Here is a 20,336-nt window from a genome sequence, read left to right as displayed (position 1 = left end):
GCGCCGTTGCGCGCGGGCGCAGTGCGCGGCGGGAGCGGCGGGCGGCGCCGGTCGGAGCTGCGCGGGGCGCGGAGCCCGGCGAGCGCGGCCCCGCCATGAACAGCATCAAGAGCGTCCCGGCGCGGGTGCTGAGCCGGCGCGGCGGGCACAGCCTGGAGGCGGAGCGGGAGCAGTTCGACAAGAGCCAGGCAAGGGCGGCGGAAGGGGGCGGGGACGGTGCACCCGGTACCGGCTGCGGTTCCCGGTACCGGCTCGGGCTGGGGGCGCTGCGGGACCGGCCCACTCCGCTTCGCTTCGTGGGGCATCGCCTCGGGTTGCGCTTCGCGGGGAGGCTCACCGGGAAAGGGGGAGGTGGGTCCCCGCCGGGCTCCGGGGACCCCCGGTGGGGCGGCGCGGCTGCCGTCCATCCGCTCATCCGTCCGTCTGTCCCCTCGTCCGTCCGTCTGTCCGCTCGTCCGTCCGTCCCCGCTGCCGGTGCGGCGCACGATCCCCCGCCTGCCCCACCGCTTCCTCCCGCCGCGGCCCCAGGACGGTCCCGCCGCCCCCGGGCCGGGCACCGGGGCCGCGTCCCCGCCGTGCGCCGCCGTCCCGGCGGGCAGCAGAGCCCCGGGCAGGCGGTGCGTCCCCCCCGCACCGCTCGGGCCTTATCGGCAGGTAAACACGGACGTGAGCAAACATGGAAAGTTTATGGCCCCGGCCGTGCCGGCAGGAGCGCGGCCAAGCGCGGGGCCGCCGCAGGGAAGAGACGGAGCTGTGCCCCCGGTACCCACCGCCCCGGTACCGAGCATCTCCGCATCCCTGCAATGCCCCTCGGCGCTGGTCCCAGCCCCGTGGTGACACGGGCTGCCCGACAAAATCGAGGGCTGTTTGGCAGCGGGGATGGGTCACACGTGGGGTCTCCCTGGGGGGTTCGGGGTGGCCGGTCCCGAAGTGGGTGGCAGAGTGAGAACAAAGCCCCATCGCGTTAGTGCCCAGCGGTGTCTGGCTTGGATGGGGGTGTCCATAGCCCTTCCTGCAGCCCCCGTGGGGTGGGCGATGCTCGGGCACTGACAGAGCCCGTGTACGGCTTACGGGAAATCAATCACTCCAATAGCCGTGGGCAGAGATGGACAGAGGGACAGGCTCACCCGCTGCCCCAGCAAAAATAATGACAACCTCCTGGCAGGCATCTCCGACCCGTCTGACTTTTTCCAGTCTGCAAATTAATCGCAGGTGTTCTTCTCCTTTGCCCCTTCGCTGGTCCTTCCCCAGCCCCTGGGATGGTTTAGTCCTGGAGAGCGTCAGCGAAGCCAGGTGGTGATTTTGGGCCTCGCGGGGTCACGGTGCTGCTCAGCCGTGCTGGGTAGGAAATGCAGCTTGTTGGGTTTGGGAAGCAACATGAGAAAACCGGCAATTCCGGTTCCTTCTGGACATGTCTCCTTCAATTGTCCCACTGGGCAATGCTGATAAATAATCGCGGTGCAAGCGCTGCCTCGTGCACCGAAGGGCAGCCTGTGCCAGCGGCAGGAGCGCGTCCTTCCCCGCTCCCTTCCGCCCCTCTGGGATGTTTTGGGCTTTTCAATGGGATTTGTGCCCCACGTGGGTGCAGCTTTACTTGTGGCAGAGCCACGTACAGGGCGAGCGGGTGGTCGCTCTACATTAGCGCTCAACCTGGGGCTCGCTGGTTGACAGTCATTTCCACCACCCAAAGTGACCTTTTTTTCCAGCATCTGCTGAAAAACTCTCCTAAAGGGGCTTTATCCTAATGCGGCTTCTCATAGCGGTGCTTTGGGTGAGAGCAAAGCAGTTCCAATGTCAGTACACGGGTATCGATCTGCCTTTTACGTCTAATTATAGCTGCCAGGGAGAGGGCCACTGGTCACCTTTGTATCGCGGGGCGGTCGGTGGCACATCCTCTGTGTGAGCCTTTCCTGGCTGAGGATTTCCCACCACCATGGAAAATGATGGTGCCAAATCCAAGCGCCCCATCTCCTTTGTCCAGCGAGGGCTGAGTCGGTGCCGGCGGGTGCAGACAGGGGTTGTTGGCCCTGCTGTGATCCTGGGTGCTCATGGCTGATGCAAAACTCACCCGCTTTCCCTGAAAATGCTTTTCAAGGTCTTGTGTCAGGGTGATGGAGACATCCCCGTCGGAGTGGCTGCGCGTGGGAGGTGGGAAGCCGCCATCCGGCAGCGGGCACTGGCTCTGCAGCCTGGCAGGAGGCAAAACTCGCTCTTTTCCACAGCCAATTCTTGCTTTTTTTAAACAAGAAGGTTAAAAATTCAGCGAGCTCTGGAGCTGCCAGGAATATGGTGTGTGTGACTACCGAGTGGGGCTTTTTTGGTGTAACTTGCGATGGAAGAGCATTAGGAAGGGAACCGTGGAGCAGCCGTTAGCAGTTTAGCTGATCTGGCAGCCTTTGTGCCGCCGGGCCGGGGAGATTTCCTGCTCAATGTCCTGCTGCCAAAAAATCACCCCCTGCTCCGGCATCACGCTGGGACCCGGCATCCACCTGCCAGGTGGGGATTGCGTCCCCGTGGGATGCCGGGGTTTTGGGGAGCCGTGGGCGGGGAGGATCACGCCGTAATTAAAAGCAGCCTGGAAAGAAAGGGTGGATGTAAACTGCACTCCTTCATTTGGGCGCTTTGATCCCGGCTTTAGTCACTGGCTTGGTACGTGAGGGCTGTGAGTAAGGTGTTCGGGCTGCACCCGTGTGGGCTCCCGCAGCCCGCGGCTGGGCGGGTTTTGGGGTCGGACCCCCCGCTGGTGGGGCTGGGGCTGCTCCGCTCCCCGGCAGCCGTGGGGAACCGGCCGCAGGTGACGTGAAGTTTTGGCCGGGCTGGTTGCGCATCTGCAGTGACAACCAGGACCTGCCCATCTCCAGATGTGCTGATGATGTCCCAAGAGGCCAGCTTGGGGGTGAATCTCCCTATTTTGGAGCCATCCTCCACAGCCCAGCCTCTCCGGGCGGGGATGTCCTGGAGAGGCATACATGTCCCAGGCTGCAGCACCACCCGTGCCTGTCTCTGGTCCCCCTTTTTGGGGACCTCCTGGCCAGCCCAGGGTTTGGAGCCCATGAAAGCACACCTGAGCCGGCAGCCCCGAGGGATTGGCATTGGTTTAGTGCCACCATGGTTTATTTGGGACCACACTGGATGAGGTGTCCCTGTCACGCTGGTGCTGGGGGCTGCCCCTGCAGGGTCAGCTCCGCTGTGCTGGACGTCGAATGGCTCAGGTGAAACCTCTGCACTGAATCACCGAGGGTGAAACCAGCCTTTCCAGCAGCTCCTGGGCTGAATTTTGGCTAGTTGGGCTGGAAATGAAATTATGGGCAATAAACACAATAAAACCACAAGCACCAATGGGAATTACAGCCTGGTTTTGGGATGGGCCAGATGCATCCCAGCCCTATACCTGTCCTGCCATGCAGTGTCAGGTGGCCAAGCTCTTGTCCCCAGATACATGGGACAGTGTTTCCTTTCCTGGGGAGTCTGCCCTCATCTCGCACATCGTCCCCTCTGGCATCGCCTCCTGCCAGCCCCGCGGGGCTCCAGGCTGAGCCTGGCTCCCACTGGTGTGTTGGGACGAGCACCATGAGTTGGGATGAGCACATCATGCTGCTCCCGCACATGGTGGGTGGTGAAAACCCCATTTTGGGAGCTGTGTCTGCCCTGCTCCCCTCTGTGCAAAGCACCTCCATAAGATGCAATAACCCCTTTAGCAGCTCTTTGCAGTAAGATGTGTTTCCAAGCCCTGCTTTGCAAAACCATCGGCTCGTTGCTCTCCGGCACGTGGTAAACCTTGCTTTCTCTCAATAAGCCATCGCTTTGGTGTTATACTGGGAGACGGCAGCAGCCATGAGGACCTGTGGCACATCTCACCGTCTGAGCCGCGGTCAGGGGTGCAGCATCTCCACCTGCTCCATGTTTTTGGGCGGTTGCGGAGGTGCCGGGAGCTTTGGGAGAGGCAGCTGCACTACAAGTGCCTGTTCCGGGCACTCCAGGCTCATTAACCTTCGAGGATAAGAGGATTACAGCGAGTCAACGGCTTAACTCCGCTGCTGCTTTATGGCCCCACATGGCGGGGTAATGCCCGGGGCTTCCCCTGCGCCGGGAAGGGCAAAACCAGCGTCTTTTCCCAGTGACTGAGCACGGTGTTTTGGGTCCGGCTCACTTTTTGGGATGCATTCACAGCGTTTTTGCCGCTGTTGTGCCCAGCTTGCGGGCATGGGCATTTTGGGCTGATTCAGGGCGGATTGGGTGTATTGACACCTGCAGCATCGCCCCTTGGGCAGCGTGTCGGGTTCCTCCTGCATAAGTCAGGAGCACTCGATAACTTGTTCTCGATTTCCTCCTGCAAGAAAACGCCTCGATTCAGAGACAATCAGCCGTGTCAAAGCAGGTGCTTTCCCCTGGAGGGGAGAGGAGATTTTTATGAGGTTTCAGGCTCGCGGGGCTGCAGGGAGGGACCGCGTTTCTCTTCCGGCACCAGTGTCGGTGGCGGAGCCGCTTCCTGCCCTCCCGGCTGGGACCTTTTCCTCTGCCGGTGACCGAGGGCTCACGAGCACAGCCCGGGCGCTTGTGCGAGGGCAAAGCAGCACCACTGAGGACCCGGCGAGGAGGAGGAAGATCCTCATCAGTCACAGCAGTCATGCAACAACTGACCCCTGCCTGAGGTCGTCTGTTGGAATAAGCCCATAAATCAAAGCGTGCTGTGATCAAACACATCAAAATATAGATAATCCTCCCCCGATGATCACGTTGCTCTGGATCTTTGCTCCGTTGAAACGAGCATCGCGACCGCCGCTCCCTCCTTGCCCGGGGGCTGCGTGTCCCCAGGTGCTGTTTGCTCACAGCAACAGCATCAAAAAACCCCCCGCCACCCCCCTGGTTCAAAGGCTCCTTGTGATTAGACAAACAACTCTGGAATTTGGGATCTGGCTGTTGTGCCTTAGCGCTCCCCAGGCACGGTGCTGAGTTCAGGCTGCAAAAATGCAAGGATTTGTTTTCTGGTGCGGGGACAGCGGGAGCATCAGCAGCGTGGCTGGTGGTGGCCCAGCTCCGACCCATCCTGCTGGAGATGGGGGTTCAACAGGCTGCTTTGTTTGTGGGTAAAAAAGCCTACTTTGATGCGTCACAAATGGCTTTGAGGTGACAAATGTGTTATAAAATTCAGGATATTCCCCAAAAGCGCGAGTGCTTCACTTCGGGGGGGACAGGGCAGCCGCGAGGGTGATGCTGTGTCTGACAGCTGCTCTCCCCTCCTCTCCCAGGCCATCAGCATCAGCAAAGCCATAAATACGCAAGAGGCACCGGTGAAGGAGAAGCATGCCCGCCGTATCCTTTCCCTTGGCTCGCCTGGGCAGTGGGAGCAGACCCAGTGCCGAGGCCGGAGAGGTTTCACCCCGTGGGCAGTTTGGGAGAGAGGAGACCCCTCAGAGCTTGGTTGGGGGGTGGCATAGTGTAGATTTGTCCATCAGCAAAAATGCAAACGGGCAGTGCAATAAATTGGCATTTCCTTGGCAATAAAATGCAGAGGGCCCCAGTGTGCCCTGCAGCAGGGCAAGGTGCACCAGGAGAAGATAAATGGGGTTTTATTTGTGGGTGCAGCATCACGCCGCTGATCTCCATGCCCGCGGTACACTCGGTGCATGTCCCCTTTTTAATGCAAGTTGACCAGGAGCAGTCCCCAGCCCAGCCTGTCCCCCGCTCCCGTCTGTGTCTGGTTGGCCTTGACCGCAGGGCAGGGATCATCCTGGGGACACACCACGAGAAGGGAGCGTTCACCTTCTGGTCCTACGCCATCGGGCTGCCCCTGCCCAGCAGTGCCATCCTCAGCTGGAAGTTCTGCCACGTCCTGCACAAGGTCCTGCGCGACGGCCACCCTAACGTGAGTGTCCCCTTGGAAACTCCATTTTTGGCTCTTGCTGACGTTCCTCTGCATGCCCCGGGGGGTTTCCTTCCCTGTCCTGGCCACCTTCTCCAGGCCATGGAGCTCTCGGTTACCTCACATCTTTGAAACCTTCCCATGCAAAGCCCCATCCTCTGGCTGCCATTGAAGGGTTTAAACTTCTGCTCCCAAAGCCGGAGCGGCACAAGGGGCCGGGTCCGTGTTCTCCCCAGCTTCAGGGCAGGTGGGTGCTTGCCCAGCTCCATACCAGCCCCTCCATGCCCCATCCCTGCCGATTTTGTCCCCAGGTCCTCCAGGACTGCCAGCGGTACCGCAGCAACATCCAGGAGACAGGGGACCTGTGGGTGAGTGGGGGGAACTGGAGGTTTGTGCCTTCCAGGGCGTTTGGAGGTGGGTGCTGAAAAGTATCGTGGGCATGAGGAAAGCAAAGTATCACCTGAAATAACGTGATGGTTCCACGTATGGTGAAGGGCAAGAGGGTGAGAGCCCTAGAGCTGGCGCAGGGTCAGCGGCACACGCGGGCTCCGCTGGATCCAGCTGCATCGCTCGGGATTCGCCACATTTCCCCTCGTGTCTCTGGCAGGGCCATTTGCACGACAGGTACGGGCAGCTGGTCAGCATCTACACACGGCTCCTCCTCAACAAGATCTCTTTCCATGTCAAGGTGAGACCCTCTGCTGCCTCCACACCCCACTGTGCCAGGGTGGGGGGCTTTGCAGGGGCTTGTGTCACATCAGCAAAAACAGCAACTACTGTTTTGTTTTATTTTTCCTTTCACAAGCATCCTGAGTTCCCCGCAGGCCTCGAGGTGTCAGATGAGGTGCTGGAAAAGATGGCGGGGACGGACGTGAACAACATGTGAGTATGGTCGCCAGGTCTGTGTCACCTGGCTGGCAGCGTCCTCCTAAGAAATGGCTCCTGTCCAGGGCACCCATCGGTGCTTCATAAGTTGGTTGGATGGTGTCTGATTCCTCCTGCACCCACAGAGTGATGAAGAGCATAAATTCAGGGAGCAAAACCACCAAATTCCTATCAATCTGAGTTGTTGGTGGCGCATGGACCTGCAGCAAACATGAGCAGCCGGAGCAAGGATGTCTCTGCCGCTGTGTGATGGGATTTTTTGGGGGTTTCTTTGGCAGCTTCCAGCTGACGGTGGAGCTGTTTGACTACCTGGACTGCGAGCTGAAGCTGTCGGAGTCAGGTGAGGAGGTGGCCGGTCCCTCCCGCTCGCCCCAGGGCTCTTGAGCAATAGTTTCGCTCTTTGGTCTGGAAGGGAGTTGGGCTGAGGTCAGTGGCTCAGCTCCTTCCTCCTCCTCCTCCTCCTCCTCCTCCTCCTCCTCCAAGGTGTCTGAGGTCATTTCTCAGCCAGATTTCCCATTGATGCTCTCTAGAGGCGGTTGTAGGAAAATATCTCTGGAACGTGGCTGGTTTTAGCCCACCTGAGCAATGCAGTGTTGTTTTCAGAGCGGTGCTGCTCTGAAATATGTTTTTATTTCTTTCTGATATAACCATGTTAATCATATGCATTACCCAAATCCTTTCTATCTCCCCATAGCAGAGGATGAGGCTGTACTGTACCTCTTTCTGAATACTCGTTTTGTCCTCTGGGGAGGGCTGGAGGCCCCTGCCCATGTTTGCTTCTCTCACCTCCTTCTCCAGGAATTTTTAGATGGCTTAAAAATGCGGCGGTTTCCTCCTCAGTCGTGGGTCAAGAACACGGAGCTGCCCTGGAAAACAGGGCACAGCAGGAGAGACCGTGTTCCCGGCTCCCGTCAGCCTCCCGCTTCTCCTCCTGACCCACTTATACAGAGAATTTCTATTCATAAATACTTTAAAGCTGAGCAGGGAAGAAGCCGGCGTGGATGTGCTGGCTGGATTTCTGCCAAGGGAAGGGATCTGTTTCCAAGCCGGGGCAGGCGAGGCCGCGGTGCCAGCGGGTCTGTCCCCTGCCCTGCGATCCTCTCCCAGCTCCTTGCGCCGTTAAATATGGGTGTTTCAAAAAGATGTGGACGTGAATTCAATGATCATCTCATTGTTGTCCATACAGCAGGTGGAGGGAACATAGAGCATTTATAAATAGGTTACTAAAATTTGATAACTCATTGAACTATTTGTAAATTTTTGGGTAATTGTAACATGGTTCCATTGTGAAATATACACCTTTGAAATTGGGTCCATCTTTTTGAAACACCCTGTATAGCAGAGCAAAACCTCTTGGCTGCATCATGCAGCAGCAGCTCCTCAGGCTCAGCTGTCCTGCCTTTGCATCATCCTGGGGTTAAATCCCTTCTTTTTGGGATCAGGGTATCGGGGTCAGAACTGAGCACCCTTTCTCTCTGCCATCGTGCCACTTTTGGGTGTTTTTCTTGCATGGAGGGGGGATTTTCGCAGCTCAGTAGGACAGGGCGGGCAACAACCCTGGTGTTTACCCCGTGTCCTGGCAAAGCCACATCCGTGGCGGTTAATGATCAATCCGAGTCTCCCGGCGCAGGACGGCTCCGCAGACACGGCGCCGGTGCCTCACCGCGCTCAACCCTCCAGTTTTCAGGCAGCTCAACACCTCGATGGCCGTGTCGCAGATGTCGGCGGTGCAGTGCCGCCTGGCCCCCCTCATCCAGGTCATCCAGGACTGCAGCCACCTCTACCACTACGCCGTCAAGCTGATGTTCAAGCTGCACTCCTGTGAGTCCCCAGGGATGGGCTCCGCGCTCGTCTTTTCCCAGATTTGGCTTCTGGCTGGGTTTGGGGATCGGGCTTGTGTGGATGGAGACACCTGTCACCATGTCCCTGTATCCCAGGCGGGCTCTAGGGACCTGCTCCATCCCTCAGAGACAGCCAGGGTGAAGGAATTAAAAGGATTGGTTCTCGATGAATTCAAACCAATGTACCCTGGTCTGCCAGCCCCCTGCACGGGCTGTTGGTCTCTTCTCCCAAGGAACAAGCGACAGGACGAGAGGAAACAGCCTCAAGTTGCTCCAGGGGAGGTTTAGGTTGGATCCTGGGAACAGTTCCTTCCCAGAAAAGGTTGTGGGACATTGAAACAGGCTGCCCAGGGCAATGGTGGAGTCACCATTTAAAAGATACATAGATGAGGTTCTCAGGGCCATGGGCTAGTGCCAGTGCTGGGTTATGGTTGGACTTGATGATCTTGAAGGTCTCTTCCAACCGAAATGATTCTACGATTCTGTTGCTGGGCAGCGTGCGGCACCAGGGGCTTCACGTGGGTATTTTGTGGTTTCCACAGCTGCCTTTCCCTGGTCCCTGCACCAGGGTGGGGACATCCCACTCCCATGCCAGCCCCTCACATCCCGCTCCCTTCTGGCCTTCACCCCCTGGCTTTTGGAGCTGGAGGGATCCAGATGCACGTGGATAAATTTGTGGCCCCAGATCAGTCCCGGCTGTCCCCTCCGTCGCTGCAGGGGTGCAGGGACAGGAGTAGGATGATCCTTGTGGGTCCATTCCAACTTGGGACATTCTGTGATTCTGTGCAGGTCTGCCAGCCGACACGCTGCAGGGCCACCGAGACCGTTTCCACGAGCAGTTCCGCAGGTAACGCGGGGCCGAGGTGGGTGCTGGGGTCCCCTCCCTCCTGCCAAGCCCCGCTGCCTTCCCTGCGAGTGCTTTTTCTTTCCCCCCCTCTCCAGCCTCAAAAACTTCTTCAAGAAAGCATCTGACATGCTGTATTTCAAGCGGCTCATCCAGATCCCCCGGCTGCCGGAGGTACGGTGGGATTTTGGTTGTAGGTGGTGCTTTAGAGACCCTGTGGGTTTTGGGGTGCATGAGGGTGTCCCCACAGGTGAGTTTGGGGTCTGAGGACGCTGCGGAGGGACCCACCAGCCCATCTCGGCAGCAGGGGGATGGTTACCTCCCTCCTCTTGGGGGTCTGTGTGTGGTGGTCCCCAAAACCACAGGCAATGCCACCATGACCCTGTGTCCCTGCAGAGCCCCCCGAATTTCTTGCGGGCGTCTGCGCTGGCCGAGCACGTGAAGCCGGTGGTCGTCATCCCCGAGGAAGCCCCTGAGGACGAGGAGCCGGAGAACCTCATTGAGATCAGCACGGTTTCCACCACGGAGCCACAGGTGGGGACACGGGGATGGGATGGGGCCCCTGGGACAGGGGGGACAAGCACCTGCAGCCTGGCTCAGCTTGACACCCTCTGTCTTCTCCAGATCACTTCAGATATGTTTGAGCAAACCTTCGGGCCACCCAATGGCATTCGGGACGACAGGTATGAAGATCTCTGGTGGCACAGAGCGGGGACACTGTGGCGTGGGGTCAACCTGCCTCTCTCTGCAGAGACGCACAGATCGAGAGCCTGAAGAAGGAGGTGGAGATGCTCCGTGCAGAGATGGAGAAGATTAAACTGGAGGTAAAGCCCAGCTGGGGAGCAGCCGGTGTGGAAGAGTGGGGTGTTTTTTGGTGCTGTTGCATGGCAGCCCCAGTGGGATGCAGCAGGAGTGAGGTCCTGGCACCCAGTGCTGTGTTTTGGGGCCTCTCCCCATGCCAGAACCTCTCTCCTGATGCTGCTGGGGAGGGGACACATGAGACCTGTCCCTCAGCATCCCAACCCACTGCTTGCAGTGGGGACAGAGTGGCTGCAGGTGCAGACGAGACAGCTTTCATGTGCATCTTGTGGCTACTTTTCCCAAATCACACCTGGATAGGGATGTTGGGGAGGGCACAGCCACTGCTGGCAGTGGTGCAGGGCTGTCCCCAAGTCCCCCACGGTGTCCCGCAGGCACAGCGGTACATCACCCAGCTCAAGGCACAGGTGAACAGCCTGGAGGGCGAAGTGGAGGAGCAGCGCAAGCAGAAGCAGAAGGCACTGGTGGACAACGAGCAGCTGCGGGATGAGCTGGAGAGGCTGCAGAGGGTGAAGCAGGATAGCGACAGGTCCCAGCGACTCTGCGCTGAAGCAGAAAGTAGGTGCCATACAGAACCCATCGTCCGCGGGACACCCCCACCGTGGTTGCTGATGCTTTTTCAACCTGTTCCAGAGAAAGCCAACGCCACTGAGATCCGCTACACGAAGCTGAAGGAGAAGCACAGCGAGCTCATCAACATACATGCTGAGCTCCTGAGGAAGGTAACGCTGCTGCCTGTGCCAGGCAGGGACACACCACTGCCTTTGTCCCTCTGCCACTGCTGGTGTGGCTTGTGTGTGCCCAGCCCCAACCTGTACTGGTCCCGTTGTCCTGCACGCAGTGGGTGCACTGGGCATGGGGCACCCCTTGAATTCAGAGAATCAAAGAAACGTTTTGATTGGAAAACACCCTCAAGATCATCAAGTCCAACTGTTAACCCACCCTTGGTGCTACCCTGTGTCCCTGAGAACCTCATCTCTGTCTGTCCAGCTCCTCCAGGGATGGTGACTCCAGCACTGCCCTGGGCAGCCTGTTCCACTGACCCCACAATTTGCGGTTTGGCCTCCCCAGTGCTCAGCACAGGGACGGTCACTGCCCTGTTCCTGCTGGCCACACCAGTGCTGGTACCAGCCAGGATGCTGTTGGCCTTTTTGGCCACCTGGGCACATGCTGGCTCATATTCAGCCACTGTCAACCAACACCCTCAGGTCCTTTTTCCGCCAGGGACTTTCCAGCCGCTCTTCCCCGAGCCTGTAGCACTGCCTGGGGTTGTTGTGACCCAAGTGCAGGACCTGGCACTTAGTCTTGTGTCCCCTGGCAGTCAGATGCCATGAGAAAGGCATCTTGAAGCTATCCCCCGAGCCAGAATTTGATCAGAATGAGCGCAGTGATGGCCAGGGTCCCACCTCTGAACACCCATTAAACCCCGCATCCCCACACAGAACGCTGACACTGCCAAGCAGCTGACGGTCACGCAGCAGAGCCAGGAGGAGGTGGCACGTGTCAAGGAGCAGCTGGCGTTCCAGGTGGAGCAGGTGAAGCGAGAGGCCGAGATGAAGGTGAGCCGGCACAGCCTGGTCCTTCCCCACCGTGGGGTTCACTGCCCGGCACCGAGCCCTCCCCAGCCCGGGACACACAGTGGTTGTGCACAGTTTGGGTGCAGGGATGGGGGTGGTTGATGTTGGTCCCTGATTTTGGAAGGAATTGCCCTGGCTCCTTAGGAACGTTTTGTTTAATGCACTTTATTCCCTCTTGCCCAAATCTGCCTTTTCTTCCCCTGAGAAAATGCCACAGTGCAAACTGATGGGTTTGGGTGCTTTTGCTCTCTGGGGCCCAGGCTGGGGGTCGCTCCCAAAATTCCTGCCTTGGCGAAATGAGTCCCCCCAAGACACTGAAAACCTCTCCCGGAAAACGTGTCCGGATTTGTTCCCCCGATCCTGGCCGTGTGCCGGTGCGGAGCGGGGCTGGAGCGCGGTGGCAGCGGCTGAGCCCCCGGCACGGTGTGCGCTTGCAGCTGGAGGACCAGAGCGTGCAGCTGGAGCAGCTGCGGCAGGAGCTGGACACGCGGCGGGACGAGCTGGACCAGGCACAGCGCTCGCTCAGCCACGCCAAGCAGGTACGAGGTGGGGGGTGCAGCGTGCACCCCAATCCCCATCACATGTCCCTGCCACCACTGTGGTGCAAACAGTGCGGGGAGCCCTTGTGGGGCTTAACATGGGTCTGCCCATCAGTGTCATGAGCTGGGCTTGTCCTCAGCTCCTCCCGCATAACCGCTGGGCTTGCGACATGGTGACAGGTGAGTGGCAGGGCTCTCCTGTCCCCACTGGCAGGCCAGCACGGAGCTCAGCGCCCAGGTGGAGGCTCTGCAGGCCGAGAAGGAGGTGCTGAGGCGGTCGGTGAGCGAGAAGGAGTGCGAGCTGCTCTCTGCACGCAGCCTTGTCGAGGAGAAGGAGCTGCAGCGGAGCCAGGAGGTGGACAAGGCCACGCGGGAGATCCACGAGCTGCAGGGCCGGCTCCTGGAGAAGGTACAATGTTGTGTGGAGAGCCCACTGCCCCTCCCCTCGCTGGGGCAAGGTGTGTTTTTGGGGGGCTCAGCCATCGCTGATGTAGCCAGTGGGTTGTGACTTGCACCAGTAGAAATGGTGTGTTTGGGTCTGATCATGCAGACGGGCTCTCGAGGGATACAGTGGTGATGGGACCATAGTGACAGGGGTCCTGTGTCCCCGTTGTGCCGCTCAGCTCTTCCTCCTGCCCCACAGAGCAACCAGGAGCAGAGTCTGCAGCAGAAGCTGCTGGACGAGCAGTTCGGCATCCTGCAGGAGACAGTGCGGGAGGCCGAGGACATCCTCCGGGACGCGGTGGCCAAGCTGGATGACCCGTTGCACGTCCGCTGCACCAGCTCCCCAGGTACCTCCTGCTTAACCATGTGGCTGCGACCCACAGCCCCTTCTGAGACACGTAATGTTGCATCTCAGCTACCTCCAGGCATCTTTTCCCACCAAGCATGACACTCAAGGTTGGAGTCTGACTTCTCAGGGATAAATTTTTAGCTCTGGTCTGAGCATTATTTGGCTTTAATGACTCAAATTTTAGTGTTGGTCCCAGCGGGGGCTGTGAGGACTCAAACCGTCTTGGCTTGCACTCAGTGGTGCCCTGTGAAGTCAGCACTCGTGCTCATTCAGACCCTGCGCTAATGAATCTAAATTGGTTGCAGATTACCTGCTCAGCCGGGCGCAGGCGGCGCTGGAGTCCACGGGCGGCCTGGAGAACGGACACGCGCAGTACGTGGCCTCCATGGCAGGTACCTGGGGCTGGGACCGGTGGCATCGCTTGCATCTTGCTTTTATTTTCATCCATCCAGCAGCCCCCAGCTGCTTTGGGGCTGTTGGCAAGTGCACAGTGCCCTGGTGATGGGAGGACGTGGGGGATGGAGTTGAGGGGTCCCCATGTGCTCGTTCATGGAGCAGCCTGCAAGCCGGAGGAGACAACAGTGACCTCTCCAAGTGCTCGTACTGATCCCTTGGGGGGTTGCAGCTCTCAGGGCATGGCCAGTGGTGCCCCGACCAGCAGCGCCTGACCATGTCCTCTCATGGGCAGATGCCGCGGGGCTGGTGGGGGCTCTGGCCCTCTTCGCACACCTGATGGCCGACACCATCGTGAACGGCAGCGCCACGTCCCACTTGGCTCCCACCGACCATGCTGACCGTGAGTGCTGTGTGTGGGTGGATGCAGTGGGTGTTGGCGGAGCTTTTTGCTCGTGGGGCTTGTTTTTGGGGTGTCTGTGTTAAAGGCCCTTCGGGTGGAGGCTGTGTGTGGGGTAGGTCTTCCCACCGTCCCCCCAGCTCCCTGTACTCCCTGACATTCCCTCCCTTCCAAGGTCCCTTCCTGCGCCAGGAATGTCACTTTACTCGTGGAAACTGATTTATCCTTTTCTGCAAGAAATTTGCTGGGTGCTGCCAATGCTCAGCATTATTTCTATCAGGCTGAAATAGCTGGGAGTGTTCAACTGGAGAAGAGAAGCTCCAGGGAGACCTTATTGCACCTTTCAGTGCTTAAAAGGGGCTGCTAAGAAAGATGGGACAGACTTTTGAGCAGGGCCTGTTGTGATAGGACAAGGAGTGATGGTTTTAGACTAAAGGAGGGAGATTCAGGCTGGACATGAGGAAGAAATTGTTGGGGTGGTGAGAGCCTGGCCCAGGTTGGCCAGAGAGGTGGTGGATGAACCATCCCTGGAGACATCCCAGGCCAGGCTGAACGGAGCTCTGAGCAACCTGGGCTGGTGAAGATGTCCCTGCTCATGGCAGGGGGAACTGGGGGAGCTGGGAAGGTCACTTCAACACAAACTATTCTGTGATTCTGTGATTACATGACTGAAGAGAGGAGGAAGAGGAGTGTGGCCGGGCTGAGATGGGGAGACCCCTTGCCCGGTGTGGGCTCAGCACTGACCCATCCTCTCCGCAGGGCTGACAGAGACGTGCCGGGACTGCGGGCAGCAGAGCCTGGACTACCTGGGCAAGCTGAAGGACAAGCAGACGCTGGGCTGCGCCGAGCTGGGGGACGTGCGGCGGGCGCTGCAGGGGGTCCTGCAGCTGGCCCAGGTAGGAGATGGAGCCCAGCCCACCCCCCTTCCTGCCAAAACTGCACCTGTGATTGAGTTTTTTCACCTTGATTTGGGGCATTTATTACATCTGAGGTCCCTGTGCCATGTTTGCTGCAAGTTGGTGGCATGCGTGCCTCCACCTTTGTGGTCTGCGGAACGCTGCTCCTGCATCTTTATTTACTTAATGGGGTAAAAAAAAAAGGGTCAAAAACCTGGGTTTGGTGTTATTCCTTGCCAATATTCCTTTCTCTCCCTCTGCCTGAAACCTCCTGCGGCAGGAGCTGAGACCCAAGAGTTTAGATATCAAGCAAGAAGAGCTGGGGGACATGGTTGAGAAGGAGATGGCCTCCACCTCCGAGGCGATTGAGGATGCTGTCAGGCGGATAGAGGTGAGACGGAGCTGCAGGACGGGCCATTTTGGGGCAGCAAAGTGCCCTTCTCTTCTCCACCCTGCTCGTCCTCGCAGCAACACGATATCCAACCTTCCTCTCATGTTTCCTGACAGGAGATGATGAGCCAGGCCAGAAATGAGAGCTCCGGTGTTAAGCTTGAAGTGAACGAGCGGTGAGTTGTGAGGTGTCCCATGCCCATACCCTGCTGAGCTGCCTTTACTCCAAAGCTGCTCATGTAACCTGTGCTGAGCACAAAATTCTCTTTAGAAGAGAAACTTTCTTCCCTGGATGTGCTGTTGGAGGATGCTGAACACTTTTTTTCCTGTTTCCCTACAGGATTCTGAACTCCTGCACAGACCTAATGAAGGTCAGTACTGCAGAAACCTAGTTGGGACAACAAAGACTGTGCAAAACCAGAACTTCCCACCATCAGCAGCATCAATCCTTCTCTATAAATTCCCTATCAAACACCAAAACCTGCTTTTCTTCGTTCCAGGCTATTAGACTTCTTGTAATGACATCTACGAACCTGCAGAAGGAGATAGTAGAAAGCGGCCGGGTAAGCCCTCCCCTGCACTTGTTTCTCTGCACTGACATGAAATGTGGGGGAGTTTCCCACAATTTGCAGCAATATATTGAGTTTTGCACTTTCCCGTGTTAGTGGTACTCTGGCAGCCCCGCTTGCTGGGGACGGGCTGCTCAGCCCTGTGCTCTCCGCACACATCACTGTCACCTTTGCAAAACCTTGTGTGTTTTAAACCCGGCCCAAATTTGCAGGCTTGGGGCTCCAAAGCTTTTTTTTTTTGGTACATATTTAAGCAAGGCAGTAAGAGCAGCCTGAAGGGCATAGAAATGCTGCCAATCCCTTGATTTATGGCTTTATATACAAATGTAAATATTGTTACACTTTATATTGATATTTTACATGGAATTTATATATTGTATATTAGGAACAAGTTAATACAGGCCATAATATTCTCTTAACAACAGGGGGCAGCAACAACTCAGGAGTTTTACGCCAAGAACTCGCGCTGGACGGAAGGGCTGATCTCTGCATCCAAGGCAGTGGGCTGGGGGGCCACGCAGCTTGTGTAGGTACCGGGACCGGGACCGGGACCTGTCCCTGTGCTCGTACCCAGGGCCAGTCTGTGCTTCTCCATCACCCCACAACCCAAACTGCTGTGTCTGCATGGAGCTTTATTGCTGATTCCTTATAAAGCATCGTAGCCCATGTTGGACCAGTCACTTGCTGTAATCAAATACTCCTGTGGCTGCTCAGATGGTTGTGGACGGGGCGGTTGGATCAGGGCAGGAAATGTGGATGTTTGTTTGGACAAACCTTCAAAAATCTCATCCACTTCATTATAAAAACACAATCCTGCCTCCTTTTATATTTTATACCCTGAATATGGGCTTTAGTAATTTGCTTTGTAAATGAGCTTTAACTACAGACAAAGCTGCTGCTTCCAAGTCTGATGCTGATTTCTAAGGGTACAGCAGGAGGTAAATAACCTGCACTTGCTTTGTAGTGCCCAGCGAGTATCTCTGACATTATCTCCCTTCTGATCCGTACCGCAGAGAGTCAGCAGACAGAGTCGTCCTGCACACGGGCAAATACGAAGAACTGATCGTCTGCTCCCATGAAATCGCCGCCAGCACGGCCCAGCTGGTGGCCGCCTCCAAGGTGAGTGTCCCAGCGGGACCCTTGGTGTGCAGCTTGTCCAGTCTAAGTCATTTTGTTCCCCCGGTTTTGTCCCACGGGTGCTTTCGGGCGGCAGTGCGTGGCTGTCGTGTTCACCGGCGCTGCAGCCGCCTCCCGGAGCAGGGAGGAAGGGGGAAGCTCTTACTATTTTCAAATCAGTTTGTGATTTTAATCCCTGTCTTCACCTGCATTAATATTCCCACGCATAGCAGGGCTTGCCTTGCAAATGAAGGTGTATTAAACCTCCTGTCAAACTGATTATGTAAAGAAAATGTTAAATAACTAGCAGGAAGCCTCAAATAAGCAACTGCAGCAGCCAGCATTGAGGGTGGTGGATTTCAGTCCTTGCCACCTTTCCTGTTGGTGTGGGTGAAAATGATGTGTGGAGGTTTCTGTGAGCAAATGGGGGTGCATGCTGGGGGGAGGACGACCCATCCTGCTTTTTACAGTAGATGATTTAAAATGAAGAGCATGGTTAAGAAAAAAATAGCTCTGTCTTCACCGATGCTGCTTATCCATGTGTGCTCAGCTCATGTGTGCTGGGGCTGAAGGGCCTTGTGGGGGTCACCTTGACTGGCCCTGATGGGATCAGCAAAGATAAGTGTGTGTCCCTCTGTCTGTCCATCCTTTTCACCCCCAGGTTTTCGTGCCCAAGGGCTGTTCTGACACGGTGTGCGCGGTGTCTCTGCAGAACATGGCTGTGGTGGGGACCCACAGCCGCCTCCGTGCTCTTTGCAGGTGAAAGCCGAGAAGAACAGCAGGAACCTGGGCCGGCTCCAGGAGTGCTCGCGCAACGTCAACGAGATGGCGGCCAACGTGGTGGCTTCCACCAAGTCGGGGCAAGAGCAGATCGAGGAGAAAGGTGAGGTTGTTGCAAGGAAAGAGAAGGAAGAAAACCCACCCCAAATCCTTTTTCTAACTTGGCAAACATGCCGAGGTGTCCGGCCAGCTGCACTTTGGCATGTGAGGGGTGCGCTGAGCGAGGACCCTGCTTTTCTCCACAGACACCATGGACTTCTCGGGCATGTCGCTCATCAAACTGAAGAAGGAAGAGATGGAAACACAGGTATGGCCATGAATCATAGAATAGTTTGGGTTGGAAGGGACCTTCAGAGCTCACCTGCTCTGCCCCACTCAGGACGAGTCCCTTCATCGGCAGAACCTCGGGGGCTGCGGGGGTGGATGTGGCAGCCCCGGGGTGGGTATCGCAGGGTCCGTGACGGCTGTTTGGGCGCAGGTGAAGGTGCTGGAGCTGGAGAAGCGGCTGGAGGGCGAGCGGGTGCGCCTGGGCGAGCTGAGGAAGCAGCACTACGCCCTGGCCGGGCCCTGCGACATGGCAGAGGAGGACGGGGACATGAAGCCGGCACCAGCGCCCAGACGAGGCATCCTCAAGAAGCCGCCCATCGCCCAGAAGCCCGGCCAGGGGGAGGTAGGCTCCCCGGGGTAAATATACATGGCAGGGCGGGTGTTCACAGCACAATGACTGATGTTTTTGCTTTATTCGCTCTGGTTTCAGCCCGAGCGAGACGCCGGCCCGGACGCGCCTCCCGCGGTGAACTTCTAGCAGGGCTGGCTGGACGCTACGCGGATCGCGGTGCCTTGGCGCTGCTGTGCCTTCGTGCGCGGGGTCTCCTCACCGCCTGGCCTGGAAAACTGCATTTTTTAAAGATTTTTTTTTTTAATATTTTTAATTTTATTTCTTCACTCGCTTCCTGTCCGCAGAGCGGGGGCTCTGCTGGCTCCCCCAACCACACAGGACGCCCTCCAACCCCTGCCCTGCCAACCGCCTCTCCCGGGTTTATTTAATTTGGGGTTCCTTTGGGGTTGTTGTTTGGTTGGTTTTTTTAAAATCTTTATCAGCACTAGACTTTTTCAGTAAATGTAGCGCTCTACTGTACTGCTGAGACCCTTCCGAACAACTGTGAATTGTTTTTAAAGTAGGAAACTGTTGGGCTTTTCTTGCAACCCTTTTTTTTTAAATCCCCCTTTTTCAGCCTAAGGGATAATCAGACTTTGTTTCAGCAGAGAGGGAAACACAAGCCTTAACTGGTGCGAAGAGCAGGGCTGTTGGAAAGGAAAAGCAGTTACCGGCACACACTGGCAATAAGGATACAACCTTTATTATTTTCTTTTCTATTTTTTATTACTACAGCGATGTCAGGGGATCAGGTGCGTTCTGTTTTGTATTTAAGATAATTAGCAGACTTAAATCTAACCGTGGCCGATGGGAGCCAAGGGGTAGAGAAGTCTGCAGCAATAAGGAATTACTGATGTGGAGAGACACGGGGGCAGAAAAGAACCCGCCAGCTGTATATTCCTTTGGAGCTACTGTTAATACCAGGATGTAGATTATTAAAGAAGCAATATTTAAAATACATGTTGTGGTGCCTGGTCAGCTTGTTGGTGGGAGGACTGGGGGCTTTGCTCATTGGACCAAGTTGGCCCAGAATTTTGGGGCAGCAAAAGGCAATGAAGTGCCTTGAAAAAATGAGCTAGAAGGTATGGGACACTGATGGGGATGTGTGTTACATACATTTATAAAAAAATATAGATACATGTGTATATACACATATATGGGTACAGATATATTGTTTTGTGAGTGCAGCAAGTGACAATTCTTATTTCCCCACCAATCGTATTTATAAAGTGTGTTCCATATGTAAAGGCTTCGGTGTTCGGTGTTAGTGCGCCAGGCAGCTGCTCTGATCCTGCAAGTGACATTGAGACCTCCTGAAGGGCTGTGAAGGGACAGAGAATCTCTCGTGTACAGCAAAGAGCCGGGCGAGGGTTCCCCAGCTGCGACACCGAGTGACAACGGTGTCGATGGAGACACAGCAGCGGCCAGGCCAGCTCCACGTCTCAGTTTCGTTTCTTGCCGCAACCTTTTCTCTGGGTACCAGGAAGCGCTTTCCGCAGCAGCTCGCAGTCTATTTATAGGCGGTGATAAAGATATATTTGCTGGGAGACTGACACCGCTCGCAACGCTGCGTTTCATAATGGAAATACTGATTAATCAAGAATGGTACCTTTTAAATCCCACTACCGTAAGCCTAGCCACAGCTATATTTAAAGAATTCAAAAATAAAGTAAAATGTGGCTTTAAGAATGCTGCTATGGTAAACGTAACTTGTTCAAGACCGCTAATGCTAATGACTTTTAAATACCATTACTGTATCTATAGAGAGAGGAAGATGTTTCAGTTGATGTGCTACTGAGAACAGATTTTACTCAGTACCTGTGAAAAAAAAGCAATGGAAAATAAGTGCGAGTTGGGCAATATCCCGGTCTGCTCCTTCCACCAACTTCCTACAGTCCAATGTATTTTTTGGAAGCAGTTTTCAAACAGTCCCTTATCAAACCCCTCCTTCCCCACCCCTCGGCTCCCCGGGC

General features: G+C 56.5%; 1 protein-coding gene across 1 annotated transcript; it reads left to right on the top strand.

Moving 5' to 3' along the window:
- Positions 1-95: 95 nt before the first annotated feature.
- HIP1R (huntingtin interacting protein 1 related) lies at positions 96-19,250 on the top strand (the record flags this gene model as incomplete). Its single annotated transcript, XM_080355325.1, has 32 exons — positions 96-188; positions 5,250-5,313; positions 5,724-5,866; positions 6,175-6,231; positions 6,471-6,551; positions 6,669-6,745; positions 7,027-7,088; positions 8,429-8,569; positions 9,379-9,436; positions 9,532-9,607; positions 9,830-9,967; positions 10,058-10,116; positions 10,185-10,257; positions 10,627-10,810; positions 10,886-10,974; positions 11,695-11,811; positions 12,267-12,368; positions 12,583-12,777; positions 13,012-13,159; positions 13,467-13,553; positions 13,850-13,957; positions 14,714-14,850; positions 15,131-15,241; positions 15,358-15,416; positions 15,581-15,611; positions 15,741-15,803; positions 16,235-16,335; positions 16,823-16,928; positions 17,685-17,808; positions 17,951-18,012; positions 18,184-18,375; positions 18,463-19,250. The coding sequence occupies 32 exons, from the start codon at positions 96-98 to the stop codon at positions 18,508-18,510; spliced, it is 3,186 nt and encodes a 1,061-aa protein (XP_080211451.1). The 3' UTR covers positions 18,511-19,250.
- Between the last annotated feature and the right edge of the window lie 1,086 nt (positions 19,251-20,336).

This window comes from Nesoenas mayeri, assembly GCF_963082525.1.
Source record: "Nesoenas mayeri genome assembly, chromosome: 17".
Lineage (NCBI taxonomy): Eukaryota > Metazoa > Chordata > Aves > Columbiformes > Columbidae > Nesoenas > Nesoenas mayeri.
The sequence above is the reverse complement of the archived record's forward strand: the minus strand, read 5'-3'. Positions and strand labels throughout refer to the sequence as shown.